This window comes from Salmo trutta, chromosome 1, assembly GCF_901001165.1.
Source record: "Salmo trutta chromosome 1, fSalTru1.1, whole genome shotgun sequence".
NCBI classification, from domain to species: Eukaryota; Metazoa; Chordata; class Actinopteri; order Salmoniformes; family Salmonidae; genus Salmo; species Salmo trutta.
In genome coordinates, this window is record NC_042957.1 from 30,508,323 (window position 1) to 30,536,251 (window position 27,929).

General features: G+C 44.1%; 1 protein-coding gene across 13 annotated transcripts in view; it reads right to left on the reverse strand.

Annotated features, from left to right (window-relative positions):
- lama2 (laminin, alpha 2) overlaps window positions 1-27,929 on the reverse strand; it is a 136,529-nt gene that overhangs the window by 46,026 nt on the left and 62,574 nt on the right. For 7 of the 13 annotated variants that reach the window (XM_029752788.1, XM_029752845.1, XM_029752835.1 and 4 more), the window contains exons 14-25: window positions 26,898-27,109; window positions 26,481-26,592; window positions 25,523-25,552; window positions 24,300-24,413; window positions 20,775-20,902; window positions 20,023-20,109; window positions 6,923-7,134; window positions 5,314-5,420; window positions 4,735-4,998; window positions 1,482-1,662; window positions 1,116-1,252; window positions 492-728 (exon numbers count right to left, since the gene is read on the reverse strand). In XM_029752788.1, coding sequence (XP_029608648.1) covers window positions 492-728; window positions 1,116-1,252; window positions 1,482-1,662; window positions 4,735-4,998; window positions 5,314-5,420; window positions 6,923-7,134; window positions 20,023-20,109; window positions 20,775-20,902; window positions 24,300-24,413; window positions 25,523-25,552; window positions 26,481-26,592; window positions 26,898-27,109 — 1,821 coding nt within the window. The remainder of the gene's footprint in view (window positions 1-491; window positions 729-1,115; window positions 1,253-1,481; window positions 1,663-4,734; window positions 4,999-5,313; window positions 5,421-6,922; window positions 7,135-20,022; window positions 20,110-20,774; window positions 20,903-24,299; window positions 24,414-25,522; window positions 25,553-26,480; window positions 26,593-26,897; window positions 27,110-27,929) is intronic. The other 6 variants (XM_029752881.1, XM_029752871.1, XM_029752804.1 and 3 more) reach the window with 3 other exon arrangements.

The window sequence follows — 27,929 nt, forward strand, 5'->3', positions numbered from 1 at the left end:
GGGTTTTGTTTGCCTGGCTCTAGGGTTGGTTCGATGCTGGCAACCAGGCAGAGGATGGCGACAGGCCCTATGCTGAGCCCAGATAGGGAAGGTACTAGGTAGGTACGGAGTGCTAGAGTGCTGCTATTGAAACATAGGCTATATGGGGCAATCTGCCTTAGTCACTCTAATGGGACATTTACAGGTAATTGCAGTGAGGCTTAGAAAACACAGACCTAGTTACGCTATGTAACTCCAAGTTTAAGATGTGAAACTGGTAGTGAAAGCTACTTTGATAAGTCAGTGCTGGCTAGACATCAGGGAGGTGCCAGGAGAGCTGGCTTTGGTTTCTTTTGGGAGAATTTCATTGTAGTTTCTTGCTGTCACTTATTTGGAGAAGTCTGATGCAATCACTTGACACAGCATCCTGTGATGAATATTTTAGGTGATAATAGTAGAGTATATAGATAGTAAATAGAGTAGACTGCAATCAACTGATGGTTGTGGGTTACCTTGCAGCTACATTGTCCAGTCCTGTCTGCACAGGCGCACACATCCTGGTCTGCATCACAGGTCTGGCTGTCCGAACCGGCCACGTTGCATTCGCAGGAAATGCATTGTGGGAAGTCCCGGTAGCCCAGCTTACACTCGCTGCACTTCTCTCCCTGGAACTGGTCCCGGCACATGCAGCAGCCTGTGTTGGGGTTACACTGCTGGGTCACTGAGCCCACCTGGTTACAGCCACAGGCCTGTGGAGGAGATTGTCAAGTATTCATAATCAATGTACCATTATATTAATCAATACCCAGTCACAAAGGGTTAATCCATCAGCTTCATATAGTAAACAATGCACAAACTTTCCACAAAGCGGGTTAAAACATTAGCTGCAAAATGAATTATACATATCGTCACAGCAGTAATCCTATGATGTGTTTCTCCATTAAATCTCAAAGCACTTTTGTGCGGTTTTAATTTCTATTTTGTGAATGTTCTGTACTATAAAAGTTGAAGTGATTTTGCTAAACCTTTTTAATGAGCATTTGTTATCAACAAAAGAATAGGCCTAACTCCAGGAAAGAGCCAGACAGGACCAGTTTGGAGGGGAGTGGCGTGAGATGAGGTGAAGTAAGGTGTACCTTGCAGCCCGCCATCATATCTTGACCCCAGTGATTGGGGGCACATTTGTCACATCTCTCCCCCACCGTGTTGGGAGGGCAGACACACTGTCCCGTGTTGGCATCGCAATTATTTCCCACATGGACGCACTGGCACGCTGGGAAAGGGGCAGGAAAAACAAACTCCACTCAAAACAACAGAATAGGCTCAGCACCACAACTTTCCATTAAAACTGGAAGAGAGAAAATACCCTTTTTGCTTTGAGGCCATCGAGCATTTAACATCAAGGAAAGCAGTAATCAAGTCTAAAGGAGATGTATTCATGTATTGTACTGACTAAAGGTTATTTGCAGACATCAATCATTTAGATGGTAGTCAGTTCTTACGTGCGCAGCCACCCTCCTGGAAGTTGAAGTGTCCTGGAGCACATCGGTCACACTTGGGCCCAGTGACACCAGGCTGGCACCGGCACTGGCCCGACTCGTCACAGTCAAAGGACTTGGACCCAAAGGAGTTACAGTTGCAGGGGACACAGACTCCAGCGGACTGAATGCCATAAGTCTGGGGCTGGGGGACAGCACAGAGATACTGAGGTCATTCAGGGACTCCATAGAGCTGTCATAGACAGACATAGGGTGTTATTACCGCAGCAAACAAGTACAGCACACAGTGACACACCGCAAACACTGAAAAACACACAGCTGAATACTTCAGACAAAGTTTTCAAGAACACACAGCACACAATAACGTCTCTGTACGAGAAAACATTATTTGAACCGTAGTAACAATAGTAACAATTCAATTGATGGTGAGGATATACAAAATATTAGAAGTACAAAACATAATCTTATATAAACTAATTTCTCCGTGCAACGGGCAGAGGAAATGTCCATGTCTCATTATAAATGCAGCAACATGTGGTGAATAAGTAAATGGGAATTGTAGCTATAGAAGGCGAGGCGACGGGGAAAGAGGCAGCCAGAGACAGATGGTTCGATATGAATCTGATTATATGAGGAGCCAACAGCTCCTGCCTGGCTGGCAAGCTGCATTATTCTCCCTTCAACAGGAAGGAATGGTGACGGTGGTAGGTACTACGCATCCCTGGGCCTCTCCCCCAGACAACCCCCACCCCCCCTCCCCCCACCCTCCGGGGAGCTCTCTCTGGGGGTGCTGGGAGTCCTGGTGGGATGCTTCCACCACCCCATGTGGACCCAGTTGTCTCGGAGGCGGGAACGGAAATGGATGGCTGATTGATTGACAGAGAGCGGTTAGCGCCTGAGCAGCAACCAGGTGTTGTGTTAGGGATGACTGACGTCTGTGTGTGAGAAGTGCCTGCGTACTCTTGTCAGCACAGCTAAAGAATAATGCATGTACGTGTAGCGTGTTTGTGTTTAACGTGGTTGTGTGTAGTGTGGTTGTGTGTAGCGTGGTTGTGTGTAGTGTGGTTGTGTGTAATGTGGTTGTGTGTAGCGTGGTTGTGTGTAATGTGGTTGTGTGTAGCGTGGTTGTGTGTAATGTGGTTGTGTGTAATGTGGTTGTGTGTAGCGTGGTTGTGTGTAATGTGGTTGTGTGTAGCGTGGTTGTGTGTAATGTGGTTGTGTGTAGGGTGGTTGTGTGTAATGTGGTTGTGTGTAGCGTGTAGCGTGGTTGTGTGTAATGTGGCTGTGTGTAGCGTGGTTGTGTGTAATGTGGTTGTGTGTAATGTGGTTGTGTGTAATGTGGTTGTGTGTAGCGTGGTTGTGTGTAATGTGGTTGTGTGTAACGTGGTTGTGTGTAGCGTGGTTGTGTGTAATGTGGTTGTGTGTAATGTGGTTGTGTGTAGCGTGGTTGTGTGTAGTGTGGTTGTGTGTAATGTGGTTGTGTGTAGCGTGGTTGTGTGTAGTGTGGTTGTGTGTAATGTGGTTGTGTGTAGCGTGGTTGTGTGAAGCGTGGTTGTGTGTAGTGTGGCTGTGTGTAGTGTGGTTGTGTGTAGCGTGGTTGTGTGTAATGTGGTTGTGTGTAGTGTGGTTGTGTGTAGCGTGGTTGTGTGTAATGTGGTTGTGTGTAGCATGGTTCCAGCCTGGTGTGCTAGCGTTGCACACAATATGAGTGAAGTAGGCAATCATTGCCATAATTTTTTCAGCATCAGACATGGCTAATTCTCACTTGAAACCTAATTTTTGTGTTTAATAGGTTAAATGACACATTCTGTTAACATAATATGTTATATACTACAGTGATCTGTTCTTGCAATTTGTAGTCTATGACATTTCAGATTTACATATGATAATTGTTCACTAAGTAGTTTGGAGCAAACTACTTTTTTTTATCAAATTAAGGTAAGTAAACCATGTTTTTCTTAAGGGTAGCTTTAGTGTGGCTTTTACTTCAAGTGTGAAGTAATTGGTAGCTTGGTACACTACATTTTCAGAGTAGCTTCCCGAACACTGCCACTGACCAAGGTGAAAAAAAACAAAAAACTTTTAAATAAGAGTTCAATTAAGATGAATGCCGTAAGAAAGGCTGAATAATGAACTATCACAACGTAAAGAGCTGGCTTGATAAGAGGGCAATATTAAAAAAATTAAAAAATTAAACTTATGAAGAGATCTCACGTCAATTGAAGGGTCTAGTGGGGGCTGGATATTTCCAAGAATCCTCAATCACCTCTTTACAATGTAGACTACTATGTGACTGAATCCCACTGTGCATTAAAGTATTTCTTCAATGCCTCAAGGATTTACAATTACATTTAGCTGTACAGTACAAACGTAGAATCTTAATTGGATCACTCGTTTGCTGCTGAGAATTGCATTCCTGCACCGCAGAAAATGCAGATGAGCTTTGTGATTTACACAAATTCACTAAAAACCTGTACAATTATATTAATAGTATTTCATTTTTCATGTTATGGACTAAACATGCAAATCCTGTTGCTGAAAGATTATTTTGCTGCTACAATATGGGTCAAATTAAGATCCTACATCTGTATATCTAAAGAATGCTGTTCTACACCCATACCTTATCTGCAACCAGTATATGGATATTTACATACTGTACATAATAGTTCATATACATTCATACAGTAGCCTTACAGCTAGTTCATATACGTACAATTCTAGCTCAATTAAAATATGTGTTAGTATGTGCAGCCTGTATCACACAAGGTTATTCAGTGACAGGTCCAGGTGAAACCTGAGCAGAAAGCAGAGGCTAGTTGAGTGGAGAGTCAGGCTGTTTCACATACAGTCATTAAGGTCAGAGGCTTACTGCTGACCAGGCAATGTGTCATGTCAGCTCAGGTCAGGTTAGAGTCATGCTGTGGTCCAGCCAGTACACATCAGATCTGTTCTGTTCGGAAGATGGTGAGTGGTCAGTTGTGGTCAGTCAGAGAAGGCCTATATGGTCAGGTTTGAAGTGGGGTCAGGTTGCAGTCACATATAGTCAGGGTCTGGGCTGGACATGTTCGTTGTGGCTGGGTGAGCCAAAATTATAACTATGGGCCCTGTGGGTTGGTTGGGCAGGCTTGGTTGGTTGGTTGGTGGATGGGTGGGTGGGTGGTTGGAGGGTGGGTTGGTTGGCTGGGCAGGCTTGGGAAGCATCACAGCACACTAACACACTAAATCACTCAGTGCTGCAAATCTTTACTGTCTTTACCGCTGAGGTGCGATAGGCTGCCCTGGGACAGCCCCCAGAGCGGGACGAGCCCCAGCGCTGGACCTGCTGCAGCCGGACCCTCTCTATTGGCCTGCGCGTCTCCCGACGCTCGTAACCCTGGCGACCCAGGTCGCAGCGATGGCCCACGAAGCCGGGCTTACAGATACAACGTCCCTCCAGGTCGCAGCGCTGGGACATGGCCCCTGTACGGCTGCAGGAGCACGGCTTACACACCTGCTCCTCTGCATCCCACCAACAGTTGGGCTTCATTCACCAGGAGCAGTGAGGGGCAGGAAGTTAGTTATCTGTGAATGTCTGAGGTACTCAGTATAAATGAGGTCGTCACCCTGAAACTTTGGGAAATATTTAGATGACAATATATTTGTGAAACCAAACACCCGAGTGAAAAGTTGGTTAAACTTCAGACATCAGCGTTGCTAATCAACAGTATCTGACGCAGTAACTGATTTGAAATGTCCCCATAGATTGTCCACCTTTTTATGGGTATCCCAATGATAAAATGACATTGTGACCGAATTGACCTGATTCGGAATGACAGCTGATACTTTGGTGACCTACCATGCACTCATCACACTGCCGTCCCACCACATGCTGCTTGCATTGGCATTGCCCATTCTCCTGGTGGCAGACCTCCGACACAGAGCCATTGTTGTGACACTGGCAATCTGTAGACCAATGAGAGGGGTGGGGAGGAGGAGAGGGGAGGAGGGGTTTATCAGTTGAATGAATCAGATTTAGAACAACAAGGATCAGTCTAAGTTCAGCCCCCAGCAAGGCCCTCTCAGATAAGGGTATGCACTGTACAGCACAACTATATCCTCTTGTTCTCTTCTGTCCTATTGCTGTGCAGTACTACTGTCTATTGTCATCAACCCATACAGAGTACGCAACTCATACAGAGTACACAGGAACACATTTGCATTGTATAACCGGCTCATTATTTACTTTAAAAAGTCCTAGTGATCTGCAAGAGAAAACACAGGCACAGATGGTTTCCTATAGGACTCGTTGGAGGGGACATCTGCTTTTTTCCCCTGTCTTTGTACTGTGCTCAGTCGCCCACGTAAGGTTTAAAAATGCCTGCATTTATTCAATGTTTAACAGGTTGGAATGAGTCTGAGTTGTAATACTGCCTTTCTCATCCTGACAGCATGGAGTCCAGATGGGATCTAAAGTGGGTCAAGTTTTTAATTCGGACTGTCTGAGAGAAAGAGAGAACGATGGTTTCATCACACACTGAAACCAGCAACAAGATTACACTGTGCATCAGCCACATTATGTTGCAGAGATCTGTGACAATGATCATCAACTTGTTTTCCCTGCCACCATGATAGCATGGGCAATTTCCATCAACGACGGCCCTGTTTCTGCATTCCTAATGTTGATTACTCCATGTCCGCCCAAAATGCCCCACCACCACTTTAATCAGCTAGGACAGCCAGACTAACTCAGCGAAAATGGACTTCTTCTCACCAACCTACTTTTTTCATTCTACAGACTTCTTTAAAATGGAAGCAGTGCGTCTAACTTTTATCACTGCAGATGAAGGCAGCTATTCCATTCTATTGTAGAAGTCTATAGAGGCATTAACTGCATGCTTAACTATTGTGCTTTACCAGTCTATAGTCTTAATGTACTGTCAATCACTATCAATACCTCTATAATTTCTTTGTCATCTTAACATATTGCAGCTGTATATCAAGAGTTATAAATCAATAATTAATTTGGCTATAAGCCGTGATAAGCTGTAATGCATTTTTAATTATCTTGGCATCATCGTCAAATGGGTTGTTTTGGTAAACTGAGACTAATTAGTTATCTTCATCCAGACATTATCAACATCGCAGACTGTACTGCTGAGAACAGAGAGGCAGATGAATTATAAACTTTTATGGGGTGAGCATTGAAGTTTGTAAGTCAACACAGGTTGTTTATGTGGATTTACACAGACAGTCACCATCTGCACACATTCTCATATTCTCAAAGCCAAACATCTTCAAAGACACCGCCACATCTGGCATGCAGGCTGTCTGTCAGGCAGGCAGGCAGGCAGACAGGCAGCGCTCGCATAACATTACAGGAACACTCCGCTCTTCAAAGGAGACAGACAGGAACAGGGGCTTTAACGTACTGCAGGCTCTGATACTCATGTACTTCTTATACTCACGTTGGCAGTTTTTGGCCTCGATGGCGTCCCCGTAGAACCCCTCGGCGCAGGTGTCGCAGGTGGTTCCCCCGTAGCCATCCCGACACCTCAGACAGGAGCCGGTGATGGGGTCGCAGCTCCGCGGTGAGGCCAGGTCCAGGTTACCGTTACACTGGCAGGGCTGGCACGAGCCCCCCTTAACCGTCGGCTGACCAAAGTAGCCATTCGAGCACCTACAGTGACCAGAGAGGAAGAGGGAAATCATGACTCGTGGCTAGGGCCCTGAGTTTTACCTTACCATACTGTACGACATGACCAAGAGAAACTCTGGGCCCTTGTTCTAGGTTTGGGTAGGGCAAGATTTTTTCTTTCCTGACCTTATGTCCTGACCAGGAATAACCGCAGTCCCTAGTTACAATATAGCCCTATCATGACTAATTTGAGCAGGAAGGAGCGAGGGTACTGTGCGTAGTGGACTGAATGATCACTGCTCAGCTATGAAGAGAATGTGTTTTCCATGAGTAGAGTCACAGTATAAATGACAGGAATGGACATATGGTCACTGTGCCTCTGTTCTTTTTCAAGTCACTAGAAGGCTAAATGTCTCAGTGAAACTGGATAAAAAGCAATCACATCCAGCATGCACAGCTGTATATCATGGACACTTCAGGGTTTCACAAAAATTACTTCAATGATGAAACTGGCTTCAATTACGAAATTGCCTTTTCAAACATGAACACTTAGTTTGTGTATAATTCACGAAATTCAGTAGGGACAATAAGGGGGGCAGTAGCCAGTATCATTGGCAGTCAAAACACAGAGAAAGAATCTGAAAAGGCAAACGCGCAAAGCCACAGAAAATATCGCTATTCCCCCTACCAACTCTTATCTGCACTGTCCTGCTTTTCCCGCCATATATCTCCTCAGAAGCGAGTCGTGTTCCGCCCTGATAAAAATATACATTCTAGTGCCTTCCTTGTTAAATGGTTGCTACAATTCTTATCTCTACACCGCCCTTCTATCTGCATGATAGCAAATGGGAAAAGTAATCATTCCATATCATGCGCGGCGGATTCCTTTAGTCGCCGGAGACTTATTAATTTAATATGTTATTGCTTCTGACTGTCTTATGTGAGAAGGAGCCATTGGCGTGGAACAGTGAGTACGTGTCTGTAATTTCATTTCAACCATCAAGCGGGTATCTTGGGGAGTAGACAGCACTAATGCAGATATCATGACCAAACATGCAAAATGTAAATAAGTACAAATTATTGAATCATTTTACTTTGGAAACTGAAAAGAAAGGGCCTCCACCCGTAACATCCTATCCCATTTCCCCAACCACACCCATCCGACGTGTCTCCACCCACCACCCTTCCCTCCCTTCCCCCCCCTAAACATCCAAGGTTGCTTTTACATCCATCCCCCTCTTAATACCACCCCTTCCCCGTGGGCCAGAAAGTATATATATTATGAAAATAGGTATATACTGTATATATAGTTTCTATGTGTTGAGCGTTCTAGATTGTTTATTTGTATACTGAACAAAAATATGAACAATTCAAAATATTTTACTGAGTTACAGCTCATATAAGGAAATCAGTCAATTTAAATAAATTCATTAGGACCTAATCTATTGATGTCACATGACTGGGAATACAGTCATGTTGTGAGTTCTCAATGGACATTCGGCTGCTTTCGTAAATTCACTCTGGCTATCTACTCCGATTTCAGAGCACTCTCGCCTGAGTGTACCAGAGCGCAGAATAGTGAATTTACAAGTGCTCAACACCCGTTGAATATGGCCAGTGTCAGTAAATGTTGGCAAAAAGTGTAATTAAATTGTTTCCAGCAGTACAGTTACAGTCACCAACGCTCTGGTTAACACGAAAATGCCTAACCAGCTCTGCTAGGGTGAGTAAAATGGTCAGAGTGGTCTCATTTATGTCTGGAAGTAGCTAGCAAGCTAGCCAACATTAGCTTGGGTGCTTGACTGCAGTTGTAAGGCCAGAACGCTCAAATCAACCCTACTCCTCGGCTCGAACGTCCAGTGTGCGCTCCGAGAGTGAAACGGTCTGAATTTACAAACGGACAATATGACAATGCTCATAAATGCAGCCACTCCAGATTGAATTTAAGAACACACCCAAAGTCGAAAAATGTCTAACTTGTAATTTGTTATGCTAACTAGCTAGCAAGAGGTTGCATAGCAACAGCATCAACTTCCAGTAGAGAAGGCAAAGAGCAAATACACTCAACTGAAAGTTCGGTTGCACTACAATTAAAGTGTGGAAATGTTATGCCCCTTAGACATTAATTTAGAATCCTCCAATCCACTTATGCTGTAGCCTACTCCCGACCGTCACGTTGTACAGCACCATATTTTCAATTCCATCCTAACGGAAACCCTGAGGGTTTTGTTTTTCTCGGAATAGAAACACCATAATATTAATACAATTAATTAAGCCAAATTTCTTAAAATCAATCCCATATACTATGTTATTACAAAAACGGTTTTAAATTTTCTGGTAATGCCAATATGGAAGACTATCAAATGCTTCTCAAAGATGCCCTCTGTTGGTCAAACTAGCAAACACTCGCATTAACAGAAAGAAATTGTTGACAATTAGATAACGTGCCACAGAATGCTTCAGCAGCCTGCAAAGTGTGCTGCAGTATGACGCAACTTTTAAAGGAGGAACCACTGTATGCATCTGTTGGTCACTGATACCTTAAAAAAAGGCAGACGCGTGGATCAGAAAGCCAGACAGTATCTGGTGTGACCACCATGTGCCTCATGCAGCGCGACACATCTCCTTAGCATAGAGTTGATCAGGCTGTTGATTGTGGCCTGTGGAATGTTGTTCCACTCCTTTTCAATGGCTGTGTGAAGTTGCTGGATATTGGCTGTTGTACACGTTGATCCAGAGCATCCCATACATGCTCAATGGGTGACATGTCTGGTGAGTATGCATTTATATTTTTGCAGTGGTGTAAAGTGCATAAGTAAAACTACTTTAAAGTACTACTTAAGTCGTTTTTTGGGGTATCTGTACTTTACTTCACTATTTATATTTTTCACAACTTTTACTTCACTACATTCCTAAAGAAAATAATGTTCTTTTTACTCCATACATTTTCCCTGACACTCAAAAGTATTTGTTACATTTTGAATGCTCAGCAGGACAGGAAAATGGTTAAACTCACATCCCTGGTCATCCCTACTGCCTCTGATCAGGAGGACTCACTAAACAAAAATGCTTCGTTTGTAAATGATATCTGCATGTTGTAGTGTGCCCCTGGCTATCTGTAAATACAATTAAAATGTAATTGTGCCATCTGGTTTGCTTAATATAAGCCATTTGAAATGTTTTATACTTGTACTTGTACTTTTGATACGTAAGTATATTTAAAACCAAATACATTTAGACTTTTACTCAAGTAGTATTTTACTGGGTGACTTTCACTTTTATTTGAGTCATTTTCCATTAGGGCATCTTTACTTTTACTCAAGTATGACAATTGGGTACTTTTTCCACCACTGTATTTTTGTTCAGTGTATGTGTTGGGCTTTAGCTGAGATTATTCTTTACAGAGTCAAGTACATTTGTCCAGGCCTCAATTGTTCCTTGACTAGCACCATTCATTCTCGCTGTCGACAATTCTAATGTTATAACGTCTAATAATAACTGCATCCACTGGCAAATTGGGAGAGAGTGAGGTGATTGCCATCTAAGAGCCAGCATATTTGTTTGCGGCAATGCTGCCTGCCAGCTGTAATGATCTCTGATTGATTGAGAGATTCAAGAAGCTGTCATTATCCCTATTCCCACGAAAGAGAATTCTACTTTTCAATTCACAGTATGGCCTTGCCTTATGTATCGTTGTGGCTGGCAATACAACATTCTTGGTCCGCAGCTGAAATTGACCATAAATATCACAGTAGCCACTAGACAGTAAACACAAACTATTCAACAAAAACATATTACACTATTGAATAACGCAACCAAACCATATTACACTCTTGAATAATGCAACAGTTCACAAGCATGAAGGCCTATCTGCAGAAAATGAAAGGGTTTAAATTCTTGTCTGTAGGCTACACACATTAGGCTACATTTTAGCTTCAAGACAAAAGCACAGAGCTGCTATAACAGCATGTCTTCATCAAGTAACGTTAGCCTATCAAAACATTTCGTGCATGCGAAAGCATGTAAACATATAGGAGGTCCTATAGGTCCTATATGAAAAAAATAAAGACCCCCGAATGTCCCGGTGTAATTCACACTGGTCCTGATCAACATATTTCATGATAGTCTGTCACGTATACTCCCTCTCCAGCACTCGAGGTCACCAGGCTGCTCATTATTACGCACACCTGTCACCATCGTTACGTGCACCAGCGCCTCATCAGACTCACCTGGACTCCATCACCTGCCTGATTACCTTCCCTATATATGTCACTCCCTTTGGTTCTTTCCCCAGGTGTTACTGTTTCTGTTCCGGTGTTCATGTCTGTACGCTACCCGTGTTTCTTGTTTTGTTCTATGTTCATTTATTTATTAAATACACTCTCTGAACTTGCTTCCCGACTCCCAGCGTACACGTTACATAGTCTGGGTGCTGAGATTCTATGCATGCAAACTTTACACTGCACATGTATACTGAGTGTACCAAACATTAGGAACACCTTCCTAAAATTTAGTTGGACCCCCTTTAGCCTAGGAACAGCCTCAATTCCTTCGGGGCATGGACTGACTCTACAAGGTGTTGAAAGCGTTCCTCAGGGACGCTGGCCCATGTTGACTCCAATGCTTCCCACAGTTGTGTCAAGTTGGCTGGATGTACTTTGAGTGGTGGAGCATTCTTGATACACATGGGAAACTGAGCGTGAAAAATCCAGCAGTGTTGCAGTTCTTGACACACTCAAACATGTGCCCCTGGCACCTACTAACATGCCCCGTTCAAAGCCACTTAAATATTTTGTCTTGCCCATTCACCCTCTGAATGGCACACATACACAATCCATGTCTCAATTGTCTCAAGGCTTAAAAATCCTTATTTAACCGGTCTTCCCCCCCTTCATCTACACTGTTTGAAGTGGATTTAACAGGTGACATCAATAAGGGATCATAGCTTTCACTTGGATTCACCTGGTCAGTCTATGTCATGGAAAGAGCAGGTTTTCCTAATGTTTTGTACAAACAGTGTATTTCTCTGTACACTTGTAACTTCATGCATAATAACCATTCTACTGTTTACATGGACCCAGACGGCTAGGACGCTACACCACAGCCATACGTTAAGCAGTGAGCTTTACTCTTGTAACGAGTAAAAATACGGAAATATGAAATGTAAAATGGACCTTTCTTACCATTTATATGGAATATGATTGTAAAGATGTCATCCAGTATATAATCCACCATGATCTCATGATATAGATAGGCCAGGGGTGGGCAATCATTTTGGCTCGAGGGCCACATTGGGATACAAAACAATTCAGCAGAGCGCCACAGTTCTTTTTTCACTGAACGATTTGTTCGTCAAAAGCAATTTGCGGGCCAGAAAAAGTACCCTCGGGTACGCTACCTAAGCTCCGCCCCAGTGCCTTCTTCTCTAAGAAGCTCAGCCCGGCGGAGCGAAACTATGATGTGGGGGACCGGGAGCTGTTGGCTGTCGTCAAGGCCTTGAAGGCGTGGAGACATTGGCTTGAGGGGGCTAAACACCCTTTTCTCATCTGGACTGACCACCACAATCTGGAGTACATCCGGGCGGCGAGGAGACGGAACCCTCGCCAGGCAAGGTGGGCCATGTTTTTCACCCGTTTTGTGTTTACCCTTTCCTACCGACCAGGCTCTCCGAATGTTAAGGCAGACGCATTGTCCCGGCTGTATGACACAGAGGAGCGGCCCATGGATCCCACTCCCATACTCCCGGACTCTTGCCTGGTGGCACCGGTAGTGTGGGAGCTGGACGCGGACATTGCGCAGGCGTTGCATACAGAGCCCGCTCCCCTTCAGTGTCCGGCTGGGCGTCTGTACGTTCCGTCTGCTGTCCACGACCGGCTGATCTATTGGGCCCATACGTCACCCTCCTCTGGTCATCCTGGTATCGGTTGGACGGTGCGCTGTCTTAGTGGGAAGTACTGGTGGCCCACTTTAGCTAAGGACGTGAGGGTTTCCTCCTACTTGGTGTGCGCCCAGTGCAAGGCTCCTAGACACCTGCCCAGAGGTAAGTTACAACCCTTACCCGTTCCACAACGGCCATGGTCGCACCTGTCGGTGGATTTCCTGACTGATCTTCCTCCTTCACAGGGTAACACCACGATCCTGGTCGTTGTGGATTGTTTTTCTAAGTCCTGTCGTCTTCTCCCGTTGCCCGGTCTCCCTACGGCCCTACAGACTGCGGAGGCTCTATTTACACACGTCTTCCAGCACTACGGGGTGCCTGAGGATATAGTGTCTGATCGGGGTCCCCAGTTCACGTCGAGGGTCTGGAAGGCGTTCATGGAACATCTGGGGGTCTCGGTCAGCCTTACCTCAGGTTTTCACCTCGAGAGTAACGGGCAGGTGGAGAGAGTTAATCAGGATGTGGGTAGGTTTCTGAGGTCTTATTGCCAGGACTGGCCGGGGGAGTGGGCAGCGCTCGTGCCCTGGGCAGAGATGGCCCAGAACTCGCTCCGCCACTCCTCCACTAACCTTTCTCCCTTCCAGTGTGTATTGGGGTATCAGCCGGTTCTGGCTCCTTGGCATCAGAGTCAGACTGAGGCTCCTTCGGTGGACGAGTGGTTCTGGCGCGCGGAGGAAACATGGGAGGCCGCCCATGTCCACCATCAGCGCGCCGTACTGTGCCAGAAAGTGGGCGCAGACCGTCACCGCAGTGAGGACCGGGGGACCGGGTCTGGCTCTCGACCCGAAACCTGCCCCTTCGCCTGCCCTGTCGGATGCTGGATCCGCGGTTTGTGGGGCCATTTAAAGTCCTGAGGAGAGTGAACGAGGTATGTTACAGGTTACAGCTTCCCCCCGATTACCGTATTAATCCCTCGTTCCATGTGTCTCTCCTCAGGCCGGTGGTGGCTGGCACGCTCCAGGAGTATGAGGTACGGGAGAACGAACTTGGTATAAACGGAGTCGTTTAATAAGTGCTGACCAAACTCCAAAAACCAAAATATATAAAAACAACAAAGTGGGTACAAAACCTGTCGCACACCAACACATACTAGCACAATGACATACAATAAAAAAATCTCCGCCAAGAACATGAGGGGAAACAGAGGGTTAAATACACAACATGTAATTGATGGGATTGGAACCAGGTGTGAAGGAAGACAAGACAAAACCAATGGAAAATGAAAAATGGATCAGTGATGGCTAGAAGGTCGGTGACGTCGACCGCCGAACACCGCCCGAACAAGGAGAGGGACCGACTTCGGCGGAAGTCGTGACCCCTGGAGTGTTTTTTAACCCAAAATAATAATCCCCCCCACGCCCCCAGTGTGTATGTTGCCCACCCCTGAGATAGGCCTACTCTATATTCTGTATTTCCCTGACGACTGAATTCTTCCACTGCTCTATGTTCGCTACATACTTCAGTCTGAGACTGCCGTCGACGAAGTCGTTTGTGGTGACGTCAAAACGAGGGCTGTTGTACGAAACAAAGTCATCATCGATTTAATCATCTCTAACCAGTCAGTATCAAAGCCAATTCCGCATTTCTAAAAGGCCGCTTTACCCACGTGTGTTCTGGGACCAATCAGAATGGTTAGAATGTGTTTGAGTTCTAGAAATAGTCAGGGAGGTACTCAGATCCAGGCTCATTGCAGAGAAAAAACTAGCGTCCGTGGGCATGGCGTAGCGTTTGGTCAGAGCAAGGAGTTTGTTAGCTAGGCAACTACGGCATATCCACTAAGAAAACCCCTATTACCCACATCCAACTCAGTCCAGTCCAGTTGGGTCTGTGGTTCCTGACTGGGTGAGGGTGAGGGGGCTATTCTTGACCAAATGTGCCGTCTGATGTATTTACACACCCATGAACTCTCCCTGGCAGCTAGGCCGCCCTGCTCTCTCGGACAGACAAGAAGGGTCCGTCTTGAACACTGATGTCTCCCGCCAGGTGTCTGCCTTCCCTATCTATAAATACATCTGCAGCTTTTCCTCTTGGCTCCAAGCAGACGCTTTTAAAACAGGAAACATTCTCACCCCAGCCTGGCAACGCACACCGCTCTATCTGTCAGGCCCTGGTTTGATCAGGTATCCATGCCCACTCGCTGCCAAACTAAACGTAAACACTAATATGTTTCAAGGAGCTCAGAGGCTCAGACAGAGAATAGGCACAGGATTGGAGGTCTGTGTCTATCAATCGAAAGCAGAGTCTGTGTCTATCTATCTTTTCATCAGCCAAGCTTATGTTGTGTATTCTCATCGACAGCTTCCCTCTGTTCGCCTGGCCACTCAGATCAGCTTCCAGAAAATGTGAAGTGAAACCTCTTTCCCTGCTCTAGCTGGTTGATTCCTCAGGATAGACTCTTCTTCCCAAATCAATAATCTTATTACTGGAAACTCTGCACTTGATTGGGAGAATGTACTCCTGGCCCCTGCAGAACGGCTTCCCAGGGAGGGAGAGACCTCTTCACACGCCTCTTTTAGCTCCGACTGCCAATTTGTTTCCAGGAATTGCAGTAGTTTGACGGCGTTGAGGAGAAAGCTATTATTACCAACTAACCCTCCTTGGTGCTGCAGCAGAGCACTTGTTATCAGGCAGACAGTGCTCCAATTCCAGAGTTCAGTTCACTCTCACTAGACTAGAGAGAGGTACTGTAGGTCCAGGTGTGGAGAGGGACATTATGAGAGCACACCTCTGTAATGTCCTTCACTTCACCATTTCTCAGAGAGCTCCTGGGAGAGAAGCCGGGCCCCGGGGCCCCCTTCACAGGCAGCCATGATAGATGAGGCCCCATCCTGTCTGTCTGTAGCGTAAATGAGCTCCTGTCCCCCCTGTCTCCCATATGGCCCGCAGAACCCAAATCCGTCCTCACCCCACCTCTTGCTTTATAGATCAAGAGAAGAGCAGAGCGGGCAATCTGCAAGGCAGCGCAGCACAAGGATGGCATGCGTGCCCACAGCAGCCTGTCTCCATCTGTCAGAGGGTATGGGTCAAAGAGAGGGGTGTTGCCTCACCCCATCCCCTTGACAGTTTTCTGACTCTAAGCCCTGCAGCAGTGACATAAGGCCTACCATCAAACCCACACCTACCACACAGCAAGTAGAAATACCAACAATCCATCCCTCTGTCTCTCTGTCTCTCTGAGATAGATAGAGAGAGAGAAAGAGAGAGAGAGCGAGAGAGAGAACTGATGCATTTATGTCGCAAATGAAATTAAGAGACCTCAGAACAGAACTGCGGGCACCGACTACTAAGTGATCAATCTTTCCGCTGGTCCAGAGAGGCTGGTCCTTTGTCTACTGATGCCTCTGGGAAAGATCCCACAGCTCTGAAACATCAACTAAACCCATCTGTATTCTCCACGCTTTTATGAGTGGCTTTCATAGGCACACAGTACCATATGGCAACCGAACTGAACAGACAAACCAGAAAAGACCACAGTGGCATATGGGCTGCTTTTGAAATGCATGTGTAATGAATAACAAACAATAGAAATGCACTAGTCACCAGTGTGAGAACAATACATCATCTAAAACTGCCAGTAGTCATGAGCATAATCAAATCAGAAGATATCCATTTAATTAAATGAAATACAAGACTAATTATGGTCAATCTATAACCTATTGACACAGTTCTCTCTTCATGTGGATTACATCTGTCCTCTTGCACAGCATCACATACCAAACATAGACCTACAATGCATTCGGAAAGTATAGACCCTTTGACTTTTTCCACATTTTGTTGCGTTACAGCCTAATTCTAAAATGTATTAAATAAAACAATTTCCTCAGCAATCAACACAAAATAGACCATAATGACAAAGCGAAAACAGGTTTTTAGACATGTTTGCAAATGTATTAAAAATAAAAAACAGAAATAGCTTACATAAATATTCAGACCCTTCGCTATGAGACTCGAAATTGAGCTCAGGTGCATCTGTTTCCATAAATCATCCTTGAGATGTTTCTACAACTTGATTGGAGTTAACTCTTTCTAAATAATGTCCAATCAATGGAATTTACCACAAGTGAACTCCAATCAAGTTATAGAAACATCTCAAGGATGATTTATGGAAACAGATGCACCTGAGCTCAATTTCGAGTCTCATAGCGAAGGGTCTTACAGTACCAGTCAAAAGTTTAAACATCTACTCATTCAAGAGTTTTTCTTTATTTGTAATATTTTCTACATTGTAGAATAACAGTGAAGACATCAAAATGATGAAATAACACATATAGAATCATGTAGTAACCAAAAAAGTGTTATATTTTATATTCCTCAAAGTAGCCACCTATTGCCTTGATGACAGCTTTGAACACTCTTGGCATTCTCTCAACCAGCTTCATGAGGAATGCTTTTCCAACAGTCTTGAAGGAGTTCCCACATATGCTGAGCACTTGTTGGCTGCTTTTCCTTCACTCTGCAGTCCAACTCATCCCAAACCATCTCAATTGGGTTGAGGTTGAATGATTGTGGAGGCCAGGTCATCTGATGCAGCACTCCATCACTCTCCTTCTTGGTCAAATAGCCTTTACACAGCCTGGAGGTGTGTTTTGGGTCATTATCCGGTTGAAAAACAAATGATAGTCCCACTAAGTGCAAACCAGATGGGATGGCGTATCGCTGCAGAATGCTGTGGTGGCCATGCTGGTTAAGTGTGCCTTGAATTCTAAATAAATCACAGACAGTGTCACCAGCAAAGCACCCCCACAACATCACACCTCCTCCTCCATTCTTCACTGTGGGAACCACATATGCGGAGATCATCCGTTCACCGCAAAGACACGGCGGTTGGAACCAAAATTCTTACATTTGGACTCATATGCCAAAGGACAGATTTCCACCGGTCTAATGTCCATTGCTCGTGTTTCTTGGCCCAAGCAAGTCTCTTCTTATTATTGGTGTCCTTTAGTAGTGGTTTCTTTGCAGCAGTTCGACCATGAAGGCCTGATTCACACAGTCTCCTCTGAACAGTTGATGTTGAGGTGTCTGTTACATGAACTCTGTGAAGCATTTATTTGGGCTGCAATCTGAGGTGCAGTTACCTCTAATGAACTTATCCTCTGCAGCAGAGGTAACTCTGAGTCTTCCATTCCTGTGGCAGTCCTCATGAGAGCCAGTTTCATAATAGCGCTTGAATGTTTTTGCGGCTACACTTGAAGAATCTTTCAAAGATCTTGACATTTTCTGGATTGACTGACCTTCATGTCTTAAATTAATGATGGACTGTTGTTTCTCTTTGCTTATTTGAGCTGTTCTTGCCATAATATGGACTTTGTCTTTTACCAAATAGAGCTATCTTCTGTATACCTTGTCACAACACAACTGAAAATATATTTTTATTTGTTTAACACTTGGTTACACTTGGTCTTGGTTACTACATGATTCCATATGTGTTATTTCATAGTTTTGATGTGTTCACTATTATTCTACAATGTTAAAATAGTAAACGTAAAGAAAAACCCTGGAATGAGTAGGTGTGTCCAAACTTTTGACTGGTACTGTATGTAAATAAGTGTCACGATCGTCGTAATAGATGGACTAAGGCGCAGCGGGTACGTGAATGCTCATTTTTATTAATCCAAAACAAACACGAAAAAACGATAAACGGACGACAAAACAGTCTTGTAGGCAACACACAGCAATACAAGAAACAATCTCCCACAAACCCCAGAACAAACATACTCATAATTATAGGACCTTCAATCAGAGGCAACGATAGACAGCTGCCTCCAACTGAAGGCCCCAACACCAATTAGCAAAACATAGAAATACAAACAACTAGACAGAACATAGAAATAAACTAACATAGAACAATAACCAAAAACCCCGGAATAGATAAATCTAACACCCCTCTACATACACAACCACCCCCGAACCATATAAAACAAATACCCCCTTTACAAATACCCCCAAACTCAAATAACAAATAACCCCTTTACTGGTCAGGACGTGACAATAAGGTATTTCTGTTTTTTATTTTTAATACATTTCCAAACATTTCTAAAAACCTGTTTTCGCTTTGTCGTCATGGGGTATTGTGTGTAGATTGCTGACGAAAACATGTATTTTAGAATAAGGCTGTAACGCAACAAAATGTAGAAAAAGTCAAGGGGTCTGAGTACTTTCTGAAGGCACTGTACATACAAAAAGACATTCACATTTCTCAGAGAGAGATGTCGACAGCCCATTGAAGAAACAGGTAATCTACCAATACCAAACAGCAGGTAACAAAGGACACTGAACCTCTCACACATCGAGTAAAGTCAACCGGACTGCAGCTGTGTTATGACTGTGGTAGTATTGTTATGACTGTGGTAGTATTGTTATGACTGTGGTAGTATTGCTATGACTGTGGTAATATTGTTATGACTGTGCTAGTATTGTTATGGCTGTGGTAATATTGTTATGGCTGTGGTAATATTGTTATGACTGTGGTGGTATTGTTCTGACTGTGGTAATATTGTTATGACTGCGGTAATATTGTTATGACGGTGGTAGTACTGTTATGACTCTGGTAGTATTGTTATGACTGCTAGTATTGTTATGGCTGTGGTAATATTGTTATGACTGTGGTGGTATTGTTCTGACTGTGGTAATATTGTTATGACTGTGGTGATATTGTTATGACTGTGGTAAAATTGTTATGACTGTGGTAATATTGTTATGACTGTGGTAGTATTGTTATGACAGGGGTAGTATTGTTATGGCTGTGGTAATATTGTTATGACTGTGGTGGTATTGTTCTGACTGTGGTAATATTGTTATGACTGTGGTAATATTGTTATGACTGTGGTAAAATTGTTATGACTGTGGTAGTATTTCTATGACTGTGGTAGTATTGTTATGACAGTGGTAGTATTGTTATGACTGTGGTAGTAATGCTATGACTGTGGTAGTACTGTTTTGACTGTGTCTAGGAGGGTTAACTCCTCTTCCTTTTGTCTTTGGGCACTCACCTGTCACAGCGTGGTCCGGTGTGCCCCGGCTGGCATCGGTCACATATCAGCTCCCCTCGCGGGTCCACATGGCACGTGGGGCTGAAACTACGATGTTTTTGAGTAAGAAAAACAGGAAGTAGAAGAAAAAGAAAAGAAACACGTATCAACAGCCCCATCCTTCTGTCCCCCATAAACACAACAACATCACTGAGTTGAAAAAGAGGGAGAGTCCAGCTCCTGTCCCCCTCCTGATCCCAAAGATAGAGCAAGAGTTGGGCTGGGTCAGGGATAGGGTCCAGTGTTCCTGACAGAGGGCTGATGGAATGACTGGCCAGTCTATTTCAGAAGACACTGGATCCCAGGGCAGGAACGGTGGGGTAGCACTGCCTTTTTGGAATGTCAGAGAGAAGAAGCTTTCTTTAGCCACTGATTCTGCTACTATGGCCTAGTGTAGAGGAATGCTCAGCTGCTTAGCTCCTGGCCTGGGGGCACGCCGCTCCACTCTGGCCACCAGGGGATTACCACCCATTACCAGTGCTTGACTGGAGCTATTGTCTCGGGCCCTGTTCACAAGTAACCGACCTCAACATGGTGGAAACACAACAGATCTAGGCGACAGCACCGCCAGTCACGGTGGTGGATCCCTCCCCAAAAACACAGGATTAGAGTCATGAAAATGAATTATAGGTAGGGAGAGGTCAGTATGGCTAGATAAGGATTCTGATTAAGTGTCATATAAACTTATTTCCATGTGAGATGTGATGACATACTTGTTGGACGGGATGTTGAGGGGGCAGGCGCAGGGCAGACAGTCATTGGCTGTTCCCTTGGTAGCGTCCCCATAGAAACCAGGGATACATTCATCACAGTGGAATCCAGTGGTGTGGTCAGTGCAGCCCTGGGAATATACAGTAGGTTTAGTTAGGTTAACAACCATTCTTTCATTCTAGAACAATACCAATACACACTTTTTTTAGGAATACATCCACTATAAACCAGTTTTTCCAAGTAAAAATCTGGTGTAGAAAAAAAGAGAAGGAAGGGAAGTGCTGCTAAGGTACACAATAGTAGGTTTTGGTAGACGAATGTTACTAAGGTACACAATAGTAGGTTTTGGTAGACGAATGTTACTAAGGTACACAATAGTAGGTTTTGGTAGACGAATGTTACTAAGGTACACAATAGTAGGTTTGGGTAGACAGAAGCTGCTAAGGTTCTTGAATGGCGCAGCGGTCCAAGGCACTGCTTCTCAGGGCCAGAGGTGACACTACAGACCCTGGTTCAATTCCAGGCTGTATCACAACCAGCTGTGATTGTGAATCGCATGGGGAGGCGCACAATTGGCCCAGTGCTGTCCGCGTTAGGGTTTGGCCGCAGTAGGCAGTCATTGTAAATAAGAATTTGTTCATAACTGAGTTGCCTAGTTAAATAAAGGTACAAAAAAACAATAGTAGGTTTTTGTAGACAGAAGGTGCTCTTTGGTAAATAAAGGAGGACCAAGTCACTCTTCATATAATTCATTAAAATGCCTTTATTTGTATCGCATGTTCAATGGAAACAAAGTTTCGGCCATTCAGCCGAAATGCGTCTGAGTTTTTAACCTTTGTTTCCATTGAACATTCCACAGAAACGAAGGCATTTTGATTAATTATATGAAGAGTGCCTTGGTCCTCCTTTCTTTTTGATAAAAATCTGGTGCATTGTCATAATTTGTTTGAGTAGCAGCTGTGCTTGATTGGCAATGCAGCCACACGTGCGAATGCATGTTCAAAATTTGAGTATAATCTACAAAGAAACCCAAAGTTTTACCTGTCTCCTCTCCATAGCGTTGTCTGACAGGGATGGTCTGGTGAATAATTGGGAGAGACTTTGAGAGTCTGATGTTGCCAAATTAAACGTAATGCATTTCCCCATAGATTGGCATTAACCCAAACTCCGGTAATGCACCGCTAATGAAATGAGGGCAGTTTTTTTGGGTCCACGCATCGTCAGCCCCAATAAAGCCTAAACGCTCTTGAGTCAATTGCAGATGTCTACTCAGCACAATCACCAGCATAGAGAAGATTTCTTGATTATGGGGGTGGGGAGGCTAATATTGGGTAATGGGGTTGATGTGAATAGGGGGGAGGGGCGTGCGCTTACCCCTTCCCCACACAAGACTGGCTCTGTGCCACTTGCTTGGCCTATTTGTTTCTCCAAATCATTTCCTGTCTCTGTTAAAATGTCCAATCCCTAGTGGGATCAATCCTGAGAGCTTTTCTAGACGCAAGGCAGGCAGGCACACTCTACTGAGCAGGAGGAGGGTGGCCAGGGTTTAACTCACTCTCATGACATCATTTACAGGCACTAACCTGCCTGGGAGGAGACACCGCTAGGCCTCAGGGAAGTAGCCTACCGTAGACACCACACCACAGCTGACAGATTACTGCGCATGATCGTTCCTAACCTACAGAAGTACAAAATACCTTATTCTCTCACAGGAATGGCGAACTCTTGAAATTCCTTTTGTCGCTACCGATTTGGACGATTGGATGCGCTAGCGCCTTTTGAACATTTTAGGGTATTGAAAAATATTCTCAGACTAATGTACGTGTTTTTTAAATCATTTGCATTTTTGTATTGTTGTATTTCCCGTGCTGCTGCCTTTAGTTTGTGTAATTTGTATCACTGCATTTTTGTGAAGCAGGGCTCCCCTTGAAATAAAGGACTTTGGTCTCAATGGACCTTACCTGCTTGAATAAAGATGAAAGCAATACAAATAAATAAACATCCCATCAACATCCCCATCTCCCTTCCACCTGCTCATAGCTGATATATAATAAAACATCCCATCAACATCCCCATCTCCCTTCCACCTGCTCATAGCTGATATATAATAAAACATCCCATCAACATCCCCATCTCCCTTCCACCTGCTCATAGATGATATATAATAAAGCATCCCATCAACATCCCCATCTCCCTTCCACCTGCTCATAGCTGATATATAATAAAACATCCCATCAACATCCCCATCTCCCTTCCACCTGCTCATAGCTGATATATAATAAAACATCCCATCACTGTTCAAGCAGTCCGTCTGTTTAATACTGAAGGAGGTCTAGTCTGTCTGAAGGCAGCTCAGACAGTGAGAGCAGAGCGGTGGGAGTGGTGCGCCAGAAGAAGGTGAGAGAGGTCAGAGAGCGCTAGCTAGCTTTTAGGATGAGGACAGACAGACAGCTGAGACTGGCCCCGGGCCCTCGGGACACAGCACTCCACTCAGCTCACGTCTATCTGAACACAGAGTCATGACAAATCTCCACAGGGTACACCCTGATATCTGTCTCCACCGACACAGCCCTGAGCAAAACACGCACAGGCTGCCGATGAAAAGAGGGAGCAGAAAGTCAATACGATAGAAAATGGTATCCTAGTTGGGAACCAACCAGCAACTCTCTTCAGGTGGAGGCTTAATCTTCACAAAAATCAGTGCTATAAGGATTTAACAGTGGTAATATTACCAAGCGTGGGATTGTTACAACACCTGGAGCACACGTATGCAAATATGACGTAACGCCATACGATGCCAGTAGGTGATGTCAGGAATAGTCTTCTGCGAACTATCAAACATGTCCGTCCAACAAATTGTCGCTGTTGATTGGCCAAGCTTCAAACACACAATAAACACTTTTTACTATCTCCAATGGTAGCATTTGCCATGCGCTGCGTCTTTAGGAGAGCACAGCTGTGACCTGTTGTAAGGTGAAACTAGGGAGCAGGTGCTGTGTCCACCATTAACGAGGGAGGAAGGAACATGTTAAAGTAGCTCAGTGGAATGAGACAGCTCTGAGAACTCACACCCCTGCGACTGACAGGGACAAGTCCCTGTCTGTTAGACAGTCAATGTAATATATATATATATATATATATATATATATATATATATAAAAAAGAAATATGAATTTAACCTTTATTTAACTAGGCAAGCCAGCTAAGAACAAATTCTTATTTACAATGATGGCCAACCCCAGTCAAACCCTAACCCGGACGGCGCTGGGACAATTGTGCGCCACCCTATGGGACTCCCAATCACGGCCGGTTGTGATACAGCCTGGAATCGAACCAGGGTCTGTAGTGACGCCTCTAGCACTGAGATGCAGTGCCTTAGACCTCAGTGCCACTCAGGGGAAATAAGTGTATATTATGAGAGGATTATCATAGCCAATTGAAACGCTTTAATGAGAAATGTGTTCATGTGAACTCTTCATTTCCTCCTTACACCCCCCCCCCCCCACATCGTTTCTTGTCCAATGTACCAAGCATTGTCCAGTGACGTCATCACAGTCTGTGGCATGGCCTTGGCAGTCGCATGGTTCACACACTCCTTTGAACATGGTGCTGTTAACCCTTCGATGACCCGATGAACACATCTGCAACACAAACAGTCACCCAAGTATATCATTACTATGAAAAACCGGGTACAGAATCTTGACAGTTTAAAGACACTGCTTTGTAGATGAATAAAAATGTAACGATGCAAAAACAAATCAAATGTCTCCAAGCTAAAGTGGAAAATGTGGAAATATAAATGACTATTTTTAGTCAGTGAGATTTGGTGTTTAATTGCCTCAGAAGCTGTTTTGCGGTTCATAATTAGACCTACAAAGCCGTAATTGATGCATCAATTTTGCTGCACTAAGTGCTTTGATTTGTACAGTTGGAGAGACATTTTTTATATCATTGTGTTTGTTTAAAAATGCATCAGGAATAGAAATACAATGAATTTGAAATGCTACATTCAGATCTTCAACGCAAATCATTGCCACTTTATTTAATGTTTATACACCCTACATTACTCATCTCATATGTATATACTGTACTCTATACCATCTACTGCATCTTGCCTATGTCGTTCGGCCATCGCTCATTCATATATTTTTATGTACATATTCATATATTTTTATGTACTTATTCATTCCTTTACACTTGTGTGTATAAGGTAGTTGTTGTGAAATTGTTAGGTTAGATTACTTGTTAGATATTACTGCATGGTCGGAACTAGAAGCACAAGCATTTTGCCACACTCGCATTAACATCCGCTAACCATGTGTATGTGACAAATAAAATTTGATTTGATTTGAGTAAATTGTCAAAATAATTGAAGTAAGCAATTTCAGGTAAACAATGGCTGTTTTTATCTGAGTAGGTACACACACTAATCCAAAAGCAAAACATTAGTTCAAATTATAAGTAAGAGAATAGGGAATGCGCAAGCTTCACAATAGTACAATAGCCTTAAAATAAGCCTTAGAAACACAAGCTTTAGAAACACAAGCTTTATCAGCCATTTTGTCAACTCTCAGTAGATACTGTGTAGTTCAATGCACTCGTGGACATTGATCGGACACAACACACCGTCAGGCATCGCTTCAAAACATTTGTTATGAGGCTGAAAACAACGAGGCACACCCAGAGAAAGACAACAACAACAAACATGCCCTGTGTTTGGTCTCACTCTGCACTTTCTCTCTATACTGACCTTAGTAAAAAGTGCTACCCTGTCATACCTCTGCAGAGAGGAAGAAAGGAAGAGAGGAGAAAGAGACAGGAAAGAGAAAGGTGAAAACTACATTGAAGAAACAAAAGACTTGCTTAGATAAAGGAATGCCTACAAACAGTAAGAGCATAATGGTGAGCATAGAACAGCAAGGACGTTTTTCTCAAAGGATAAGGACAGAAGCAAAGCACAAGGGAAAAACATTTTAAACACAAAGGACATAGAAAAACAACACATATAAATAGATATTAGACCCCTGGGCATTGGGTGAAGAGAGTATAAAACAATCACCAATATACGTACTATGAAGATTTACCCTTTCCATAAAGGTTATGCTATTGGATTTGTAGATATGAAACCTCAGGCAGCATCTTTCTTAGTACTCTGTACGTTTAATGGTTTTGCTGAGGGAGAAAGGATTAGTACTGAGCCGTGAGGCCACACAAGTGTCAGCGCACACTTCACAGCACGCCACCGCCGCTATTCACCGAGGTCACTTCCAGCATTCTCTCCCTCTCCAGCGCCTATCAAGACTTGATGATAACCGTGCATTCTATTTCATTCCCCCGCTCCCTGCCGCCTCCCCCACACACATTTGGTGTCAGCACAAAACGCCACATGCAGAAATCAATACCCGTCGCTTTTAAAAAAAATAGAAAATACCGTTTTCAACCGAGAGTACAGATTACTGTAATAGCACACCCTTGTTTGTACCTGTATGTCAGCTTCTCTTTACACTTACAAGCCAACTACGCGCCCGTAAGCATGCACGCACGCACACACCCAAACCTACCAATCACACACACTTCACAATGAATGGAAGTGAAAATGACACAGCAGCAGAGAGCCACTCTCACACAGCCACTTTTCTCTTTCTTTTATTTTCCTATCCCAAGAAAAACCACACAAAATTGCGGGGGAAATGAAAGCTGTGATTTACCTCACAAGACGTTCCACCGTATCCAGGAGGACATTGACACATCTCCACAGCATTGGCCATCTTCTCACTCCTGGAGAACTCACTGGCCACCTCCAGACTTACAGAATGGAGCCTGGTAAAGAGAGGACAGATACAGGAAGACAGAACCAGAACATCACACTATTAGACAAGAGCATCAGGTCAACTTTTCAAATACAATCTAGACGAGATCAAATTACATGTTGAACATGAGAACACAGAGATCTGAAATGTTTCTCTCCAATCTGTCTTGCCAGACCTCATAACGACGTTCTCTAACATACAAATGACATCAAGCACAGAAGAGTCCAGCTGATTTTGGCCTCTTGTGCCAAAGAGTGGATGTAGTTGCAGATCAGTGTGGATCAGCACAAAGGCGGGTGCAGTGTGCATGGTTACCTGTAGATGGCGACCTGCTCATTGCTGTGTGAGGCTCTGATGAGGAGGCTGCTCACATTAGTTAGAGCCATCATGAAATCTCTCTTGCTGACAGGCAGGCCTGTCTCCTGATTCTCAAAGTGGTCAGGGTAGAGCAGAGTTCTCTTTGTGCTTTCCGAGAAAGGGTACACCGGCAGACCGAACCGGCTGTCAATCATTTTTATCCCGCCGCCCTGCAAGAGATGAAATGTCAGAGTTTTTTTCCCCCTCGTTTGAGAGACAGCATCCATGTTGGTGCATGTATTTAATCGCCACATGCCAGAATGCGAAGTCTTGGCTCTGACTGTCAATATTGGCCATAAATGGAGCATGGGTACCACACATGAATAATACTCTATTCTGAGACACCATGAATAGCTCAATTGTATAAAGAGTGACATTTCCTGAAATGAGACTTGTCTTTGTGTCCAGATTGTTCATTGACTCAATAAGTGTGCGAGTTATTTTTCAATGTATGCATAGTCATTTATGTGTAGGTGTGAGCTGAAAGGAAATAGAGAGATCTGTGTGAGTATGTGTGCAAGAGAGAGAGAGAGAGAGAGAGCGAGATAAAGAAAGAAAGAGAGAGAGAGAGAGACGGAGAGACGGAGTAGAGAGGGAATGCTGATTGCATACCGCCGATGGATGCATTGCCAGGTAGAATTTAAGGGTAAGATCTCCAAACACGCTGGTGGGAATCATCATAGAGGATTATTAGATGTTATTCATCTCGCCTGCTTATTTACTGTTCCAATGGCTGCTGGGAAATTACAATTTATGGGTGCCGGCCACTTTATTTGCACTGAATTAATGGAGTGTACACATGCAAAGCAGGGTTTAACTATCAATAATGACCTGTCATATATCCAGGCTCTTCCCCATATCACATATGACATGTGCTCTCCTCTCTGCAATATCTTAATAAATCCCAGTGACTGAGCTTAGGTGGCTGTCATCTGACACTAATGGGGCTAGGAATCTCTCCCTCAGACTCATAATACAAACATCTGTGTA